Genomic DNA, 19,276 nt, shown 5'->3' with positions numbered 1-19,276 from the left:
AGTATTAATTATTAATGTTCAGCGCGACGTGGACGTCACAGCCACATGAGCAACGGACAATTAAGGGCCTGTTTGGGTGCACCAAAACTATGGTTTGAGAGATAGAACCATTGTTTAGGTGGGGTGTCACCCAAACAGTATCAATTTTGAAGAAATAATTCGAAACCATGGTTTAAGCCAACATCATAGTTTTGAAACCCAAAACCATGGTTTCAGGAGAAGTGAATTCATTCTGCTTCTAATCCAAATTAGAGAGTATAATTGTGCCTGTTAGAGTAGATCTCAATAATAATATGATTTTAACACACCTCAATTATTTTTTATAAACATATTTAATCTTATATCTTATAAATATATACACACATATTAATTATTTATTAATTATATTATCTTATGTATTATTAATTATGTTGGTAAAAAATATACTATTAACAATTTTATTTCTTCAAATTAAAATATATTATAAAATCTATCTTTTATATAATTATCACATTAATTTATGTCTTTTTTAATAATTTGTATATATAAAAAGTGCTTTTGATAACAACTATTCAAATATTCTCACTTTTCAGAATTACTTTTTCACAAAATTTATTCTTTCTAAAATCTAATTTTTAAAAGCTATTTTCTAAACTATGATTTAGTTTCATCCAAACATTCTCTAAACAGGAGAGGAGGCCAGCTACGGTGGGGAGGTCCCCATGTAGCCAAACGCGGATCGCCCTGCCCTTGCGCCGGGCTGCGCTCTGCCGACCCAATCACAGGATGTCGGGATGGGGCCATGGAGGACCCCACTCAATATGGAGTTTGTATGCATTTATTGAGTAACCTGGCCCCACAGGCATATTATTAATGCTTTGATTCCCTCCAAAGCAAACGGCACATTGCCCAACAAACTATAGGCTTCATTCAATTTCAAATATACACTTTCATGTCACATGAATCTGAAAATTTCCGGTCAGTGTTTATGTTAAGAAATACCGCTGGTTAATAATATAGATGCAGTTTCAGAGATTATCATCACATAATAATATACGGAGGCACGTTTTGTGCAGAAGTAGTTTCTTTTCTTTTATTTTTATTTTTCTGGGTAAAATGTTCTGAAAGATGAAAAAGATAGGGGGTGCACCTCATCAATGCGCTTGGATCAGGGAAGCGTTGCTCACGTAGGCCACCACATTAAGCTGCGAGCTTATAGAAGGTTTGTTTAAAACTTTGTTCAAGACGGATTTTTAAGTAAATTTATATAAGTTGAGACAAATTTTTTTTTAATATTTTTATTTTATATTCTGTAAATTACTTTTAAAAATCTACTAATAAGTCAATTTAAATAAGCGCAGAGTTTTCAAAAAGGCTCGCCGACCTTTGCGAACCAAGCCCACGTCCTTCATCAACGTATTGCCTCCTTTTCTTTTTGCCAAATCATCCCCGCATTACTTAACACGCAGCAAGCCATCCCAGCTGTCCTTATTAGGCCATAACATAATCCAATTAAAAATCTCTTTACATCTAATCCCCTTGTCGTTTTTATTATCTCCCTCAGCCTCGACTTTGCCAGGATACTTCTGTCATTTGCCGCACCAAGTACCTTTCCATCAAGGACTTATTCGCAAACAGACATCTCAGTCGATCGCGAAAGAGGGGCAGAGGGGATGCAAACTGCCTCTTTTCAACGCGCACGTATCTACCCGGTTCTCCGGACAAAAGATATATACCATAAAAATCTAGTACACATCTGCATAATTTTTTTTAAAGTTATGAATAATAATAATAATAAAAGGCTCATTTTCTAGTCACGGGTAATTAATTTAGACACCTGGTCATACGTAAACAGTTATTTGGACTGGGCGGCAGTTAAAAGTGAAAACGGTGGAGGACACATAAATGCTAATAATTGAGGCATTAAGAGTAGTTGCTTTTATAAGATATACTTTGCTTTTATGTCAAAGCTAACCAAATTCCTCCTTGTCTGCTTCATAGTTGGATAGTCGACACCTGAAACCAGTGCGGCTTAGCATAACCGCCACCTCCCTCTGCGTCTATTCTTTGTCTTCCTATTCGTCCGCGTCACCAGGTGGAATCGGTCTCGCCCAGATTGGATCGACCTTCAGAGTGAGTGTGTGTGTGGGAGGTTGATTGGGACTGTGACGATACGTCACCGCACCCAATGATGACCAATCCGGAGTCTAGCCGCCACCAGCGGTCCAGAGCTCGGCCGTCTGCGGCGCGGACGCCAGCTCGGCCCAGGGTTCCGCTCAGGCAATTGCTTCGAGTGGCTTCTGTGGCTGGTGGTATTCAGTTTGGCTGGGCTCTGCAGCTCTCTCTTCTCACGCCATATGTACAGCAGCTCGGGATTTCTCACGCTTGGTCCAGTATCATATGGCTCTGTGGCCCTCTCTCTGGTCTCTTCGTTCAGCCTTTGGTTGGGCTCATGAGTGATCGCTGCACCAGCCGGTTCGGCCGCCGGAGACCGTTTATCTTGGCGGGAACATTGTCGATCGTTGCCGCGGTTCTGATCATTGGTTTCGCTGCTGACATTGGTTGGTTGCTCGGTGACACGGAGAATTCAAGGCCGCGAGCTGTGGCCTTTTTTGTGTTTGGCTTTTGGATTCTGGACATGGCCAACAACATAACTCAAGGTCCTTGTAGAGCTTTGCTTGCTGATCTCACTGGTAAAGTCTTCTTCCTATTTTCTCGGTCCCTCTCATTGAATTTGCAATCGTTTGAGGGATTGAACATTCTAGTGCCTAATCGATTAGGATTTAGCGCAGACATCCAATCAGGAAACTCAGAAGCGTCCGTGTAAATCACAGCAGCTCCTTTTAAATCCAAGTCAACTCGATTTTTTTAAATCGCATTTGGCTTATTCTGCACCCCTAATGTTAAGCTGTACATCATTGCAATTTGTGTCAGTGACTAATGCACTTCCAAAAAGATCGAGCTCCTTGATGTTGTGTTGGCATTCATCTGCAAACTTCATTTATGTTCAACACATATTTGACTCGGATGGCCTCTGATGAATTTGACCTGTTATAGCTTGAATTGCGTATATGTGTCGATGAGCTTAACTATTGAATGAGAACTATCATAATTAGTATTGAAGTTACCTGCGACCACGATTTTTCATATGTACTTTGGTGATTAGGCCTTGAGAACGGTATTTTACAACATGGTAGATATGGACCATTTAAAGGATATCTTCCCGTGTTTGAAACAGAGGTTCTCTCTTTATCTCATTTTCCCTATCTCTGGGTGTGGAGTTCCTTGCAAATACTTCTATTCAGAGTAGCGTAAATAAGCATGCCCAGGAAGGTGAGAGAATGCCTTTTGATCAGCACTTCTGAACTATGGGTAAACCTAGATCCCCTTACCTGGCCTTGGTTAATTGATCATCACTCGCTAATGAGAACCGGAAAAGGCTTACTGACATTTTATCTATAAGTTGGATCCAAGTTATTGATTTCATCTCACAAATCCCCTGGAGAGCATATAGTATTGACGATAAGCTGGGATATAGGGCTGAAATGTTTTCTGAATGCAACTTAGCAATAGTATGTGCTTGTTTCCGGATTATTTTGCTCGTAACAGAAGAGAAGGTGATATTGTCTAATTAAATACTATATGTTCATGCATTTAAAGAATGACAAGTGGGAAACAAACTTTTTGTTTAGTACTAACTTGAATGAGGTTATCATGTCCTAAAGATTCTCTTTGCAATTTTATAGAAAATCTAAGAACTCTTTTATTTGGTCTCTGATTGTTTTGAGCTTTTCACTGGCACACTTGTTCTAAATTTGGTGGGAGAAGACATCCAATGCTAGATTTTGAAGAGACTTGGTGAACTTGATTGGAAAAGATTTTTGGAGGATTTGAACAACTTAAAAGGGTTCTTGATATTCAAGCTTTGATTCTTCGAAGCTTGTTTCTTCTGAAGATGAATTGGGTAATGTGAAATGGAGCTCCTTATATGTTTAGAATTTTGAGTGGAATCCACCCCTTCTGTTTGTGTGTGTGTGTTTTAGGAAATAGAAGTAGGTGGGAACTATTTGATGAGTCCAGGCGGAATGCCAGGTGCTTTGGATTATTGTGTCATTACTTTAAGTTACGGTCATCAGAGTAATTTATATCATTGATGTCTCTATCTGGTGTCATATTTTGTGCTCTGTCAACAAACTACCATTGATAAAGAAATATCTCATTCCTCCCCCCCAGGGGGATAAAGAACCGTGCGGGTTTTGCTTTGCTTGGGATGGATATTCAATACATTGATATCCCCTTTTTTTCTTCATTTTATTTATCTTTGTATTCTTTGAACGTCAGGCAAGGATCATCGAAGGACACGTGTGGCAAATGCTTATTACTCTTTGTTTATGGCTATCGGTAACATTCTTGGCTATGCTACTGGATCATACAGTGGCTGGTTCAGAATTTTCTCTTTTACCTATACTCCTGCGTGCAATGTCAGTTGTGCAAATCTCAAGTCTGCTTTCTTTTTGGACATTATTTTCATTGTTGTCACCACGTATATCAGCATTAGTGCTGCTCATGAAGTGCCTTTAAGTTCAAACGGTGCACCTCATTCTGAAGAAGCAGGAGAGTCAGGTGGTGCAGGAGAAGCTTTCATGTGGGAGCTATTTGGGACATTCAGATATTTTTCGGCCCCTATATGGATAATTTTGTCTGTTACTGCTTTGACTTGGATTGGATGGTTTCCATTTATTCTCTTTGATACTGATTGGATGGGCCGAGAGATTTATGGGGGTGATCCAAATGAAGGCCCTAAGTATGATGCTGGAGTTAGAATGGGAGCACTTGGTTTATTGCTAAATTCAGTTGTTCTTGGAATAACATCATTGCTCATGGAGAGGCTTTGCCGGAAGCGAGGGGCTGGCTTTGTATGGGGAATTTCAAACATTCTAATGGCTATCTGCTTTATAGGAATGCTTGTGGTGACCTATGTAGCAAAAAGCATCGGTTATCTGGGCAAAGATCAACCACCAACTGGCATTGTGATTGTGTCTTTGATCATTTTTACAATTCTTGGGTTTCCTCTGTCGGTAAGTTGCTCACGATAATCTACTGCAAGAAGCATATTGATATTCTTTCTTCCTAAGGTCTACATTGACGCTGGGATGGATCTAACAATTCAGTGTAGAATGATAAACAGTATAGAAAACCCTTAAAACTTTATATTAAACTTTTCCTTTGTTGTATATTGTGCACAACAGACAATAAAGCACTTCTTTAAGGTTGTTTTTAAATTGAGGAGATTGGAAAAGAAGGAAGTGGCATTGAAATTTTAAATTTAACATTTTCTTCAATTTAGACTCATACAAACGTTCTTGTTCTCTCCTTCTTGTCCATTCTCTGGTATTTAAACATATTTTAAGATTAAAAAAATTGTATTTAATTCTAAATCAAGGAAAATGTCAAAATTGAAATTTCACTTTCCTCCCCTTTCTTTCAATTTTTCTCAATCCAAGCATACCCTAAGACTCCAAATTCCTGATATTTGTTAATTTACGAGATCAAAAGCATGTCTTCTTTTGCTTATGTTTTATTTTGTGATTATATAATGCTGCATGGTCATTCTTTACAGTCTGTTAATGATTAGCAGCCTTAAAGTTCGTTTGGGTAGATTCCTTTTAAAATAAATTTTAGGTAAGCCAAAATGGAGGGTCCACAGTGAAATTTGAAATTTTAGGAATGAGCTATTAAGAGCGGAGTGCTTACAGTGTCAGCTAACCGCTGGGAGTGGAGGATTCGTTTACACTAAGACTGGGATGCTGAAATCACCGGTTGCTTTGGATCTCATGTGGCCAAGGGTCTTAATTGACTTGACTTGGCTACATTCTCTTCAGTACATTCTTCAACTATTCAAGGACTTTGAAATCATCATCCTTGATTGGCCCCATGCATCTTCTGACTTAGCTCTACCTCTTGCTAATACCTTTTAAATTGAGTACCTTCATTTGTCAGAATTGCATAGTAAGAGTCCTGTAAATGATGAATATGTTGAAAGTTTACATTATTTTTGGATTTTTAACTTGAAATTTGTTATCTCAATAGTGTATTAGCTGAAGATGTAAATCTTATTTGAGGGTTCTAGGTTCGATTTGATTGACTTAACGGAATAATTGTTGCAGATCACTTACAGTGTTCCATACGCGTTGATTTCCTCACACATTGAGTCTCTAGGACTTGGCCAAGGTAGCTTCCTATTTTATGGCCTTACTTGTTCTTTCTTGGAGATGAGACTGTATGATTTTTAAGATTGATTATTGGTCCTTACAGGGTTATCAATGGGTGTCCTAAATTTGGCGATAGTGATCCCTCAGGTATTACAGCTTTTGGTTTGATCTAAGTATATAAATAAAATGAAACATGCTTGCGTATGTAAATCTTCAAAGAATTAAAACATAGCATCCGGAGTTGAAGTGATGCTCTCTGCTTCATGTTCCTTGGAAAATTGTATCATATAAATGTGTTATAATTAAATAATTTGGGTTCAATGCATGTTATGTCATGAATACTGCATCCAGTAAAAGATTAGAACTTTTGATCCTGTGTTATACGTTTGCCTTAATTAAAGCGGGGTATTCTTACATCCCAGGAGTGATTTTTATATGTTTCATCAATGTTGCTTTGAGGAGGTTTTCTTGTTTAGTAGTTACCTGAGCTATACATTTGTCATGTTTGAACAGATAGTGGTGTCCCTCGGAAGTGGACCTTGGGATCAGCTATTCGGTGGAGGGAATGCCCCAGCCTTTGCTGTGGCAGCTATTGCTGCACTAGTTAGTGGACTCATTGCAGTCTTGGCTATTCCTCGATCCGGTGGTCAAAAGCCCAGAACCCAAACATGAGGTACCGCATTTTTTATGCTTTTGCTTCTGATTTCTTTCTGAGGGGGATGGTGAAAAATGAACAGGTTGAAAGAATTTGCGAATAGATTTTTCTTTGTTATCTTTTTCCTGAGCTTTCTTTCATGAAGATTCTCCTTCCCTGTCTCTTCTAACGAATAATTCAATGCTTGGGGGTTTATTTCTGTCATATTGGTCTCTAATTAAAGCCAATGAACTGAATTTTGAGTGCGTTCATTTTCTGGATCGAATTTTTGGTAACTCACCTTTTTATTTTTATTTTTTAAGTTTTTGTGATCCTAATTATTGAATGGTATATTTTAAAACAGCGAGAATTGTTTGGCAGTTTATACTATGAGGGACCCTCCGCAGGTTTTAGTAAAGGATGAATACTCTGCCCGTCTAAGGAACAACGTAAAACAAGCAATTCATATAGCATTACTTTTCCTGACATCCTGGCAACTCAAATCTAATGATAAATACCGTCTCCAAGTATTGAATGAGTTGGAGATTATCTGCAGTAGGTGGAGAATTTCACTGCAAATCGGTCCCTCTTGGGGAAGAGTTGCTTTATGGCTATGTGCCGTGGGAAATTGTTGCAGCATTTTCTATTGATTCCAAAGTTACTATGAGGCATCATTTCCAACAAAGATGAGTTGCTGCTGGTTGGGAGTTATTCCTTCTGAAAATTCTTTAATTCTGAGGTGTTGTTCATTATGCGATGGTGGTGGTTCTATCACAACGAATTGGAATCCAATACATTTTGATATTATATAATATATATGTGCATGCTGCTGTGGTGAGTATGCCTAGTGGTAAACAGTGAATATGCGATTTGAATTGTGCTGATGGATGGGAACCTTGATGGAGACAGAGTCCAACAGTCCCTTTTTTTCAAAAAAAAAGAAAAGAAAAAAGTTCGTGAGTGACGCATTTCTTTTAAATGTCATAAATTGTGTACATGACTCTCTCTCTATTCTTTTGCATTCCCATCAGCCGTGGAATAAATTCTTGTGTTTATTAAGACACTTCCGATGCTCACTGTAGTCTGATTTGGTTTCAATTCTTCCGTACAATGCCTCGTTACAAACGCTTCAAGAACATTTAAAAATGTCAACACGAGCACTTAGGTTATCACTTGTTGAAAGTTGAAACTATTAATTGTCCAATCTTTGAATCACGTGGCAACTGCACAAAGGGAATTTACCTCTGGACAGCCTGCTAAAATCGATATTTTCCTATCTAGTGCTTTGATTTGTATGTGAGATGTCTGGGGCGAGGAAGTGGTAAATGTTGGGCGAACGTATTATCTTGTCAGATTATATAAACAGGCCATCTTTTAGTTACGCGAACTGCATTAATATCATTGCTGGGCTGTATCTGTGCAGAATTTAATTAGACAGTGTACCATTGTACTTGAGAAGGAACGTAGAGTTCACCTCTATTCGTAGGTACGTTTCCTGGATCCTCTTCATGTAAATTGTGGTACGCATTAATTCCTGCTCTGCGGTGGACTCGAATGTTACGATTTTTACCCACTGTAGACTCCATTAAACGATAAAGAATGATGAAAATTGACTACTGCTTGGAGCCCCAGGGAGTAGCTGCCTCTTTTAGCCGGGAAGAAGTTTGGTTAGAGTTAAGATGGATACACCGAGCTAATCTGTTCTGGCTTCTAAAGTCACATGACCATTATTATTGTCTAAGTTTTAAACGTGTATGTCTCGTCATGCTCTTCTAGGGTGGTGGGGGGATTCTGTTTGATCTCCACTAAAAAAACTTTGTTTCTAGACGTCTTCTTTGATTGATGGCAATACTTTCATCACGGTATCTATGCTGTGAATCTGCCACTTATGCAGCATCCCTTGCCCATTCCACTAGGATGCCAATGGTAAAAGGGAATTCCAATTTAATTATCATATTATTTCTTTGGATGACGCTGATTTCTGGCCTTTCTTTTTCCCCTCCTGTTGGATTGTTGATTTCTGAGCATTGGTTCTGTCGCGTGATCCATATCTTTGGTTCACAGCAACTGGTTGAGCTAGAGGCAGTTGGAATCTGACATGGGATGGTCATGGTTGTGTATAGGCAGTATTGATATCCAATAGAACAAAATAAGACTGAGCGTAGAAGATTCTGAAACTGTGAGGGGGAAAAAATTAAAAAAATAAAAAAGGGAAAAGAAGTTTATCTGCAATCTCGTCTGTGTTTGTGGTTGGTGATGACAGGGGGTGTTGTTGTCCCAGAAGGAGATAGCCAGTGTTCACTTGTATATGCAGAGTCAGGGTGAGAGTGATCCCCTTTATGATGCAAATTAAATGGTTGTAAGTGGAGCACGTTATTCTCTCCAGTGCTTCCCATCTCCCATCTGCCTCCTCTCCATCTGGCCATCTGCCCATTGACCCCCCTGTGGTCCCATCCATGTCATCAAACACCTCCCCGCATGTTACTATTATATACCCTTGAAGATAAACCTCCGTTTGTAAAAAGCCTCATTTCAAGTTTATTATATATTATATATATCCTCTAGATTTGACCCTTATCTTCTGCTGCAACAAGTTTCATCATAACAAGCAAACTGCTTGTGATTGATTAATATGAGTGCATGAAGTCAGTAAATCAACTCTAATTTGCATTGTTGTGTTCATGTTCTATACAGTAAATCCTTCATTCTTGGCAACATGCCCGGAAACTGCGGGGCCTAAGAAAGGATTCTGGAGAGAAGTTGCTTCAACTCTATTAGGGCAAGTATCTTGAGATGGGTGTATGTAGACGCGAGAATTGTGTGGAGGATGGGATTCATCAGTTTTGGTAGGGGAAGAATGAAACATGCATGGCTGCCTCAGAACATGCAAGGCACTTAAGATTACGAACCAGCTGGCCACAGTCGGAAAAGGCTTGTTTGTTCGAATTTTATATTGGCACAAATATTCGCAACCACATAAATACTTGACAATTACTCAACCTTACCTGATAAACTAAAGTGAAAGAAGACGAACGAGAAATAATAAAATGGGTTGGTTTTACAAGAAGCAGAATTGGCTTCTCCACCACCTCCATTCCACCTGTCATTCCCATTTTGAGGATAAAATTCTTTTTGTTGCCATACACAGAAATCCAAGCCCAAACGTGGTGATTTAAAAGATTATCCACTTACCATTAATAAACCCCAAGCGAGTTAAAGCCACTGGTAGCCCCATCCATCATTATCACACAAACAAATCATAGGTTTGACGGCTAAGAAACCATTAAACCGAATAAATCCACTTCCTCCTTTTTTTTGCCCTGTGCAGTTTCACCACCGTCCTCTATATAGGATAAGACCAAGCTTGTTTCCTCTCCGCACTCAACGCTACCCCCTTTAGCTTTGTTCCTCTTTCTTCAGATGCCGCACCCCATATTCTTTTTCTCACCTTCCTCATTTAAAGAAACATATTATGCTTGTTCTCTACAAAAGCATATAGAGGAGCTACCGCATCTTCAAATAGGATTCTCAGTAATCAAGCAATGGTTCGGCAGTCATGTGTTTGAAAAGACAGATATAAATAAATAAAACCGTCTTTTCCATTTTTCACTCATTTCTACTCGTTTTTCTAGTCATTTCTTTAAGCCTGTTATATATAATGAATTTACACAACAATACTAACAAGCATTTCTTCCGTTCAAGCTTTCTCCTTCTCTTTAGCACCCCCCTTTTTTTTGTGCCAATTTTAGTATTTTCCTTCATGACATCTCCAAGCATTGGTGGGGCCCAAGCTTTCATGCATATAAACCCAGTCCCTCACCTCCCTTCCCATAGGCAAACACCATCATCTTCTCCCTGACACAATACAAACAAAACGCACAGCCAATACTAGGCTAAGCTAGCAACTTGGGGTTCTTGTATTCTCCAACCTCTTAATATCTCTTTATCCTTTCCATTTTCATTTCCCTTTTATCCACAACTACGCTTAGCAAGTCGTCATGTGCAATCCCAAGCAGCCATCTTGTTCGAGTCCAACACAAACCCATAATCTCATAACTTGCCACAAAGTCATGGGTCCTCCCGAGGATCATCATAAAGATGAGCTTCACAGATGGCCAACTCCTAATGAGGTGATGACACATTAGTGTTAATGTGTTAACTATAGCTAAAGTAGCTAGTTCAAGTCTGTGTCTGAGCTGGGAAGTTGTTGTTAACATATTTACTCATCATTAACTAACATGCTCTTTGATTTCCGTTTTCTGCATTCAGGTTGTATCAGAAATGAAAGCCATAGGAAGGATATCAGGCCCAACGGCCATAACTGGGTTGCTCATGTACTCGAGAGCCATGATATCTATGCTTTTCCTGGGCTATCTGGGCGAGATGGAGCTTGCGGGAGGCTCTCTCTCTATTGGCTTCGCCAACATCACAGGCTACTCCGTGCTCTCTGGTTTAGCAATGGGAATGGAGCCCATTTGTGGACAGGCTCACGGCGCTAAGCAAGGCAAGCTTCTTGGCCTCACCCTCCAGAGAACCGTCCTCCTCCTTCTCTCCACTTCCATACCTATCTCCTTCATGTGGCTCAACATGAAGACCATCCTCTTATGGTGTGGTCAAGACCAGGCCATATCCTCAATCGCACAAACTTTCATTTCTTTCTCCATTCCTGACCTCTTCTTTCTTTCTCTTCTTCACCCTCTCCGTGTCTTTCTCAGAACTCAAAGCATCACTTTGCCCTTAGCTTATTGCTCAGCCATCTCTGTTCTCCTCCATGTCCCGTTAAATTTCCTTCTGGTTGTTCACTTCAAGATGGGTATTGCTGGTGTGGCCATAGCCATGGTTTGGACCAACCTCAACCTCTTCCTCTTCCTCTGTTCCTTTGTCTACTTCTCCGATGTATGTAAGGACTCGTGGGTCCCTCTTAGCATTGACTGTCTCAAGGGCTGGTCTTCTCTTCTTGCTCTTGCGATTCCAACCTGCGTCTCTGTGTGCCTCGAGTGGTGGTGGTACGAGCTCATGATAATGCTATGCGGCCTTCTGGGTAATCCCAAAGCCACCATTGCATCAATGGGGATTCTGATTCAAACAACCTCACTCGTCTATGTCTTCCCATCATCCTTAAGTCTTGGCGTTTCCACGAGAGTGGGGAACGAACTAGGCGCCAACCGCCCAGGAAAAGCGCGCATTTCCATGATCGTCTCACTCTTCTGTGCCGTCGGCTTGGGCCTGGGGGCTATGGGCTTCACCACCGTAATGAGGCATCAGTGGGGCAGATTCTTCACCGGCGATGAAGAAATCCTCAAGCTAACGGCCATCGCATTGCCTATCGCCGGCCTGTGTGAGCTCGGGAACTGCCCACAGACCACCGGGTGCGGGGTTCTGAGAGGCAGTGCTAGACCCAACATCGGAGCCAACATCAATCTTGGTTCGTTTTACTTAGTGGGCATGCCGGTGGCGATGGTCCTAGGATTCATCGCAAAACTGGGTTTTGCTGGGCTCTGGCTAGGGTTGCTTGCTGCTCAAGCCTCGTGTGCTTGCCTCATGCTGTTTGTTCTGTGCAGAACAGATTGGAATGTGCTGGCAGAAAGAGCGAGAGCGCTAACTTCAGCTGACGTTGCTTCTGCTAATTCTGGTTCATTACCCACATTCAGAAAAACAGAGCGTAACAAGAAGGATTCGCTTAAAGACATAGTGATCACTGATCCAGCCTCTCTTGAAACAGAACCCCTCATCATACCCATTACCCATCCTTCCACATAGAGTGACTTGATTACTTTAGTTAAGCATTGCTCTTTCACCCCAACGTCATTCTATTTCCACGGCTGGGATTGAAATGAGCTTATTAATTTATTGGATTGTACTGTAAAATATAATTATTTTCTTCTTCATCTTGTCACCATGATCCTTCAATTTATTTTTTATTGATCAGACTGGCTTAGAGTTCACAAATATGATTTTTTTTTCCCAATTTAAAATAGATATACATATAAACATATACTCCTCCGGTCCTAAATGTAAGACCCTTATACTAGTATGTATAAGGGCCTTATATTTAGGACCGGAGGAGTACTTCATCAGTTCATTGGTAAAGAAACAGAGATGTAATTTGAAGAATATATTTAATTAAAAAGGGGCATGAAATTTTGTGTTGTGTAATAATAGATTAGTCCTGACACTTCATAGGTAGTGCGGTACTGATAACTAATACTTTTTTTATTCTAAATATAAAATTTATTTTGTAATAAATTTTATATTTAGAAGACAAAGAGTAGCAAAAATAGCGTATGGGACAAGGAGGGAGAGAGAGTGAGAAGGGTGGCAGATTCCTTTTAGAGAATTACAATAAGATCCCAAGTAAAGAAAATAATTAAAAAATAAGTCTTCAAAATTGTCATTTTTATTATAAAACTTGTCATTATAGATTATTGAGGTTGTTATTAGAATTTTTTAGTAATTACTTTTATTTTATGAAATTTGATTGTAATTCCTTTTTTTTTTGGGAGCGTTGAGCTGAGAAGATACTGTTCTTTTATAACTTGCGGGGGGCGTTCATTGCTATAATTGGCAAATTCTGCACATTGCCCCAAAACGGAAAATTAACCGATAATACCTCCTCCCCTCTTAAGCTTGCCAAAATCCCTCTTTCGTAATCCTACTTTCTTGTTCTTTCTCTTCCAACCATCTTGTTCTTCTTCCTTAAACAACATTAATGCATGCACATATGACATATCACATACCACTGTCCCTTTTTTGCGACGGCCTTGGGACAAATTTTAAAATTTCCTTGGTTTAACTAATTACTTTGTTGTAAGAGGTAAAAAAAAAAGTAATTCTGTTGTTTGAAAAGTTTAACTTTTCTCTTGAGCCAATGTCAATAATAAAAATGACCCATGACAGGATTTTATCAGAGAGCTGGATTTAACAAAATAAATGGACCTAAATTTAAAAAATATATATGTATTTGTATTAATAAAAAGGATTTTAAGAAATCATATGCCGTCTTCAATGTGAAAATTGGTTAGTGGGTAATTTATAAATATCTTCGTGAGCTGCAAAACCAATCAAGATGAGTTTGAAGACTCAACTCATTTGAACCTCTTTGCTACAATAAAGACATCAAAACTCACTTATATACGGAATGAAAAAATAGAATAAGGGAATAGAAGTCAAAGATGAAGAAAAAAGCCGGATATGAGGAATGGAACAACAGTGGTGGAGCAGAGAAAGGGCGGAAAAAACAAAAGAAATGGGGAGGGGGCGGTGCTGTTGGTAATGGCCAATGGGGAGCGTACGAAATGGAAAGCAGAGAAGAAAAAATGCAGAAAAAGCCAAACAGCAGAAAAGAATAACGGGAAATGGAAAGCGGAATTAGGAGAGAAGTAAAAGTAAAAGGTGTTTGGATGCATTACATGAGAGGGGCCTGTTTGAATCTGCAGAAACAAAATCCTGCCTTTCATTATTGCCTCTGTCTACTTCTCAGATGACAGCAATTTTTGGAGCTCCACTTCCCCAGCAACACCATCTCTATTTTTTTTCCTTTTTCATTTTTTTAAAATAATTATGATTCCTCTCTCTCTCTCTCTCTCATCTTGTAGAGTATATGCTTCTCGCTTGCTGCCCCTTTTGTCGTCTTCTTCATCTCCTTATCTTGTTCTTTTTTTTCCTTTTTTCCAAGTCTGTACATATATCTTCATGTATATCTATCCTCATATTGATCCGTGTGCTTCGCTTTCTGCACTTTGTGGCCAACAATGGCTGCTGCTGCAGCATGCATATATATATATATATATATATATCTCTATATATATATTTTTATTTATTGCTCAGATTTCCTACAGGGTTTCCGCGTATTCTAATTCTTTTCCATAACTTGCAAAAGCAAGACATGCTATATATGCTTGTCGGAATCAATGGCGCACTTTAATTTGTTCGATTTGGAAATGACCATAAATATATAATTAATTAGCTATATGCACCATCCTATATAATAGAACAACTTGTAATTTTGCATAATTATGTTACAACAACACATTATTAAAGTTATATATATATAAAATACGGTAGCTTTCGATAATTTTTTGGTTGTTGGTGTAATGAGCTGTGTGTGTGTGTGTGTGTATGCGCATTCAAATGAGAGACAGAGTTAAAAATTGATGAGAAGGGATTGACATGATGGAGGTGCAGAGAAGTGAAAGCTGTGTGTACGCCCACCATATATATTCCGTATATATCTAACTTCACATCTCAATCATACATTCATTCTCTCCAATGCCTAAATTAAACATTTCGGAATCCAGCCAACTTAACACATACTGATGCAACTTTGATTATTAACGCTTAACAGCACTGAAATTTATCTTCGAGACACATCAAGTTTTCCCCTATGGTGGTGGCGATTCGTAATTAATTTACAGCTTAAAGCACACAAAATTAATTAATTAGTAGTACGTAGTTGGTAACTTGGTAATGCACCAAAAAGATTTAAACAATTAACTAGTATGAATCTGATTCTGATTCCCTTTTTTCCACCGTAATTGCTCCTTTATCTGCTCTTTTCTTATTTACTCCGGTCTGAACGTGAGGGAGTGGATTGGAGGGGAGAAGAGTTTATAGTTCTTTTCTTAACTATGTGCTACATATGTTTCTTTCCCCTATTTTAATGGGAACTCGTATTCAGGCCAAAAAAGAAAAACATGTTTATATTATCTCACACTATAATAATCTCTTAATCAAGCACTGCATCCGTATCTTTATCCATGTGAACGCATGCTACAGAGCTTTCTTGTATTTACATATAATCTCATATATATCTAATCGCGTATAGTTAAATCAGATTTACTCTCACTTGGTCCTATTAGAGACCGAAAAGTATTTTTTTTTTTTTAGTATGACTAGACTGTTTTTTTTAAAAAAAACACTTTAACCTAAATTAATATGAAGTTAATCATAGCCGGTCATGAACTTGAATTTCGCCTGCTGTTTAATTGGTTACTGATAGCAGTTATTAGTAAATGCATCAGATTCTCATCTAAAAGTCTCTTGGAAGAAAACATATGAAGAGTTCAATGCCTTTTTAAGAGGAAAGGTTAAGAGGAGCTAGCATTATGTATGTGTGTGTGTGTGTGTATAAATATATGTAGCCTGCCGATTTAATATAATAAGCACTTTTCATCACAGAAAGATGAAAAGACGTAAAGGAGGAAGAGCAGCTGAATTGAAGCCGCCCCATTTGGCCAAGGTGCTTTCACATGCTATCCAAAAAGAACTCACCTAAAAACAACAAGGGATAAGCCATGCACATGTATATAAAAATCAAGTGAGGTATAATCAAACAAAAAGACTAAAGAATCAGTTCAACGTGCTCTTTTTTCCCCCCCCTCTTTGCGAGGTTGGTAATGCACTTGGAAGTCAAACACTCCTATGTACATCAATTAATTGCCTCTACCTCTGGCTATTGGTATATATGCCGACGTCTTGTCACTCACCGAACCCAGCACACGCACATAAATATCCACCTCATACTTACCAGCATAATTTAATACTTCTATTATTTTGCTTAATTTATAATATATGAATCGATATCCTAGTTAGACCAGTCCACTTATATATAATCAAGAGATCCAAGTGCTGCTTTTGGGTACTTATGTTGGTGAGGTTGAAAAGATAGATAGACGAGAGATATGCCGGCAATAAAAAAGTAAGATAGCCCCCACAATTATATATGTGTGAAGAGCAAAGGTTTTGGTCCTACTTATTTAATGATGACAAGGCCCTGCTAAAGGTTGTCACTGAAATGTGTTCATTTCTGGTCTAACATTCGTGTGTGGCTACTTCGTAATAATATTGTTCGCTTCACAGATACCACAATATTAATCAATTCCCGTCTCCATCTCTGCTTTTCACTCGTTCTTCTTCCATTATTATATATAATTCCACACTCTCCAGTACGTACTCTCCCCACCCCCCCTTCTTTTTCCCTTAATTTACTACACATATCTTTTCCTAATTCCAAAGTAGGTTTATATAAACCACAGACTCTGTGGTTTTAATTATAATGCAGCTAGCCGCCCATTGACACAGTCACAGATAGGTTTGGAAGATATGTTAGTTTAAGAGAAGGAGTAGCATCCCACTATGAAAATGGGGGGAAAAAGAGTGAATCGAGGCAGTATCAAGTTGGCACGGAAAAGATGGTATATTGCTATCAACCATACATTTAATGCCAAAATAATCATAGCTTTCTGCTACCCTTCATCAATGGCTCCCTATAATGACCACTTTCCCTCATTTATATATATACACCCTCACTCTCCCTCCCTCTCTAATAACATTCTCAATTCAACACACATATATGATATAATATCACTACAGAAACCCCACTTCTATAGCTCGCACCAACCTCAGTCCATAATCATAATATCAGTACATTCTCACTACTTAAAATCAAAGTTTGTGTGGTGTATCATGGATGGACATTAGAGAGAATATATATATATATATCTAATTTAAGTTATTATATATTCCCAAAGTTTATACTGACACTTAGGAGATGGGAGGTCCCTGAATATTTGTCGCGTACAATAATAATTTTGCATGGGCTATTTGACCGTTTATGCCATTCAATTCATTAAAGCACTGACACTTAGCCAGGAAAGCTAATGTGAGTATGGCAGTACCCTAGTGAGGGAACACGTATTGTCATTTGTAGGGCACAAGGGTTCCATCTTTAGGGCTATTTCATCCCCACCCCTACTGCCCCTTTTCGCGACCCTTGTGTATACATAATATACTGTGCCTCCCTCTTTCATCTTGGCATGTCTCAACAACAGCATTTAATTCCCCTCAAAACCCAAGAAGACCATAAACGAACAAAGTTTTTTGGGCCCACCCCCTCTCTGTGTGTGTGTGCACTAATTTTTAAAATGGGTCGATGCAAAAAGTCAACATTCAAAGCCGTGATAGGAACCCACCATGGCACTTCTAGGACGAGGCACTACCAAAGAAAAAGAATGTTATAATTTAACTGCCAAAAGAATAAGCAGCAGCTAGCTAGAGTACAAATTAGATACAGATCTTTATGCAAAACACGTGGATATATATGTTTTTGCTATCAAACTATATATATATATACACACCACTATATATCAAAAAGAAGATGCCTTGACCAAATGAATTACTTGTGTAGTGGCGGAGAGTGGAGGGGTTTGACATTTTCATTTTTAATTTCTATTGTACGATCAGTTTCCCATTTGTGGTGTTGCTATTGACTATATGGTCCGTCACCTTCTGAAGCTGCACTACCAAAATAATTTATTAGTGTTTATCAAACGACCGACTCACGAGTCGGAAAGGAAAAGTGAAAAGAAGGAAAAAGACAGAGTCCTCCAAGAAGCTCTATATAGAGTAAGCACCACCAATCAATGCGATGTTCAAACATAGTGCAACTAATCTCCAATATTCAAAAAGCACACAAAAGAACAAAACACAAACACATTCTAAGAAATTTGCCGTGCCACCACTTATCTCTCTCTTTCTCTGTCCCTCTGTGAGTGGGGCTCACTCCTATACATGGAGACACATGAATGAGAGAGTCAAAGGGGCAATGTGATGCACAGTTATCTGTTCAAAAACGCCATCCCACAACAGTGACACAACACACCAATATCACTATGCACTATGAAACATGAAATGTAATTCTTGCTTCCTATTAGCCACAACACCATCATTATATGCTTGCCTGGCTAGCAATTTGTGTCACGGAATCGCAGCACCGAATCAATTCAATTGCTGCACAAATTCAAGTTTGAATGGTAACAGCCAAACACTATCAAAGTTTGTGACTTTCGAATGGACAGCCAGACAGCCAGCAACCTGGAACTTGGATGGATGATTCTTAATCAGCTGCCTAGAATTCAGCTAATCATCTTCAATTCGTTTTTTCTACTTTGACATGGAATAATCAACGAGGCTAGCTGACCTAATTATTGTGACAAGTGTTGGAAATAAGTGATACGGAAGCACACACAGAATCATCAGCATATATACTGCGTCTCAACTATTCCAACTCGAGTCTTGGAAGCCCAGAATTATAAGCTGCGTCGGCATTCAATTCCATAACGGAAACATTGTACATCACACGTATCGATAGTTTCATTGTTGTTAGAATGAATAAGGAACAAAGATCGGCCAATTGAGGAACACCTTTCCAAGGGATCAAAGAGAAACCCTTCCCTTCTTTGGGACCAAGCGAGAAAAGATATCACGTGTGTGATAGATACTGATCCCAAACTGGTGACTGTTGACCAGAGTTTTGCAATTGTACGGCCTACATGGATTATCTCTGGATATCCGTCTGAGCTGAAGGAAGGGGATAAGAAATCGGCTTTAGATTCATCAGTTAAGTTTACTGGCCCATCTAAGTTATTTGGGCCAAGAGGGGGTTGTTTTGGGC

The 19,276-nt window shown here is 38.9% G+C and overlaps 2 protein-coding genes across 7 annotated transcripts; both read left to right on the top strand.

Moving 5' to 3' along the window:
- The first annotated feature begins 1,938 nt into the window (after nt 1–1,938).
- Nucleotides 1,939–11,113, top strand: LOC114734375 (sucrose transport protein SUC4). 5 transcript variants are annotated; one of them, XM_028922019.1, is made up of 6 exons: nt 1,939–2,672; nt 4,321–5,057; nt 6,147–6,210; nt 6,295–6,338; nt 6,705–6,864; nt 11,095–11,113. In XM_028922019.1, the coding sequence occupies exons 1-5, from the start codon at nt 2,168–2,170 to the stop codon at nt 6,861–6,863; spliced, it is 1,509 nt and encodes a 502-aa protein (XP_028777852.1). In that variant the 5' UTR covers nt 1,939–2,167; the 3' UTR covers nt 6,864; nt 11,095–11,113. The 5 variants fall into 5 exon arrangements, with proteins under 5 accessions (XP_028777852.1, XP_028777853.1, XP_028777850.1 ...); XM_028922020.1 differs by lacking the exon at nt 11,095–11,113 and adding an exon at nt 9,520–9,931; XM_028922017.1 differs by lacking the exon at nt 11,095–11,113 and adding an exon at nt 8,249–8,315.
- LOC114734374 (protein DETOXIFICATION 48-like) lies at nt 6,783–12,742 on the top strand. 2 transcript variants are annotated; one of them, XM_028922015.1, is made up of 2 exons: nt 6,783–6,864; nt 11,095–12,742. In XM_028922015.1, exon 2 carries the CDS (start codon nt 11,107–11,109, stop codon nt 12,583–12,585), a length of 1,479 nt encoding a protein of 492 aa, XP_028777848.1. In that variant the 5' UTR covers nt 6,783–6,864; nt 11,095–11,106; the 3' UTR covers nt 12,586–12,742. The 2 variants fall into 2 exon arrangements, with proteins under 2 accessions (XP_028777848.1, XP_028777847.1); XM_028922014.1 differs by lacking the exon at nt 6,783–6,864 and adding an exon at nt 9,995–10,955.
- The last annotated feature ends 6,534 nt before the right edge of the window (nt 12,743–19,276 follow it).

Source organism: Neltuma alba, unplaced genomic scaffold (genome assembly GCF_004799145.2).
Source record: "Neltuma alba isolate B1F8T4 unplaced genomic scaffold, ASM479914v2 tig00013086_pilon, whole genome shotgun sequence".
Taxonomy (NCBI): domain Eukaryota; kingdom Viridiplantae; phylum Streptophyta; class Magnoliopsida; order Fabales; family Fabaceae; genus Neltuma; species Neltuma alba.
This window is presented reverse-complemented; position numbering and strand designations above follow the sequence as displayed.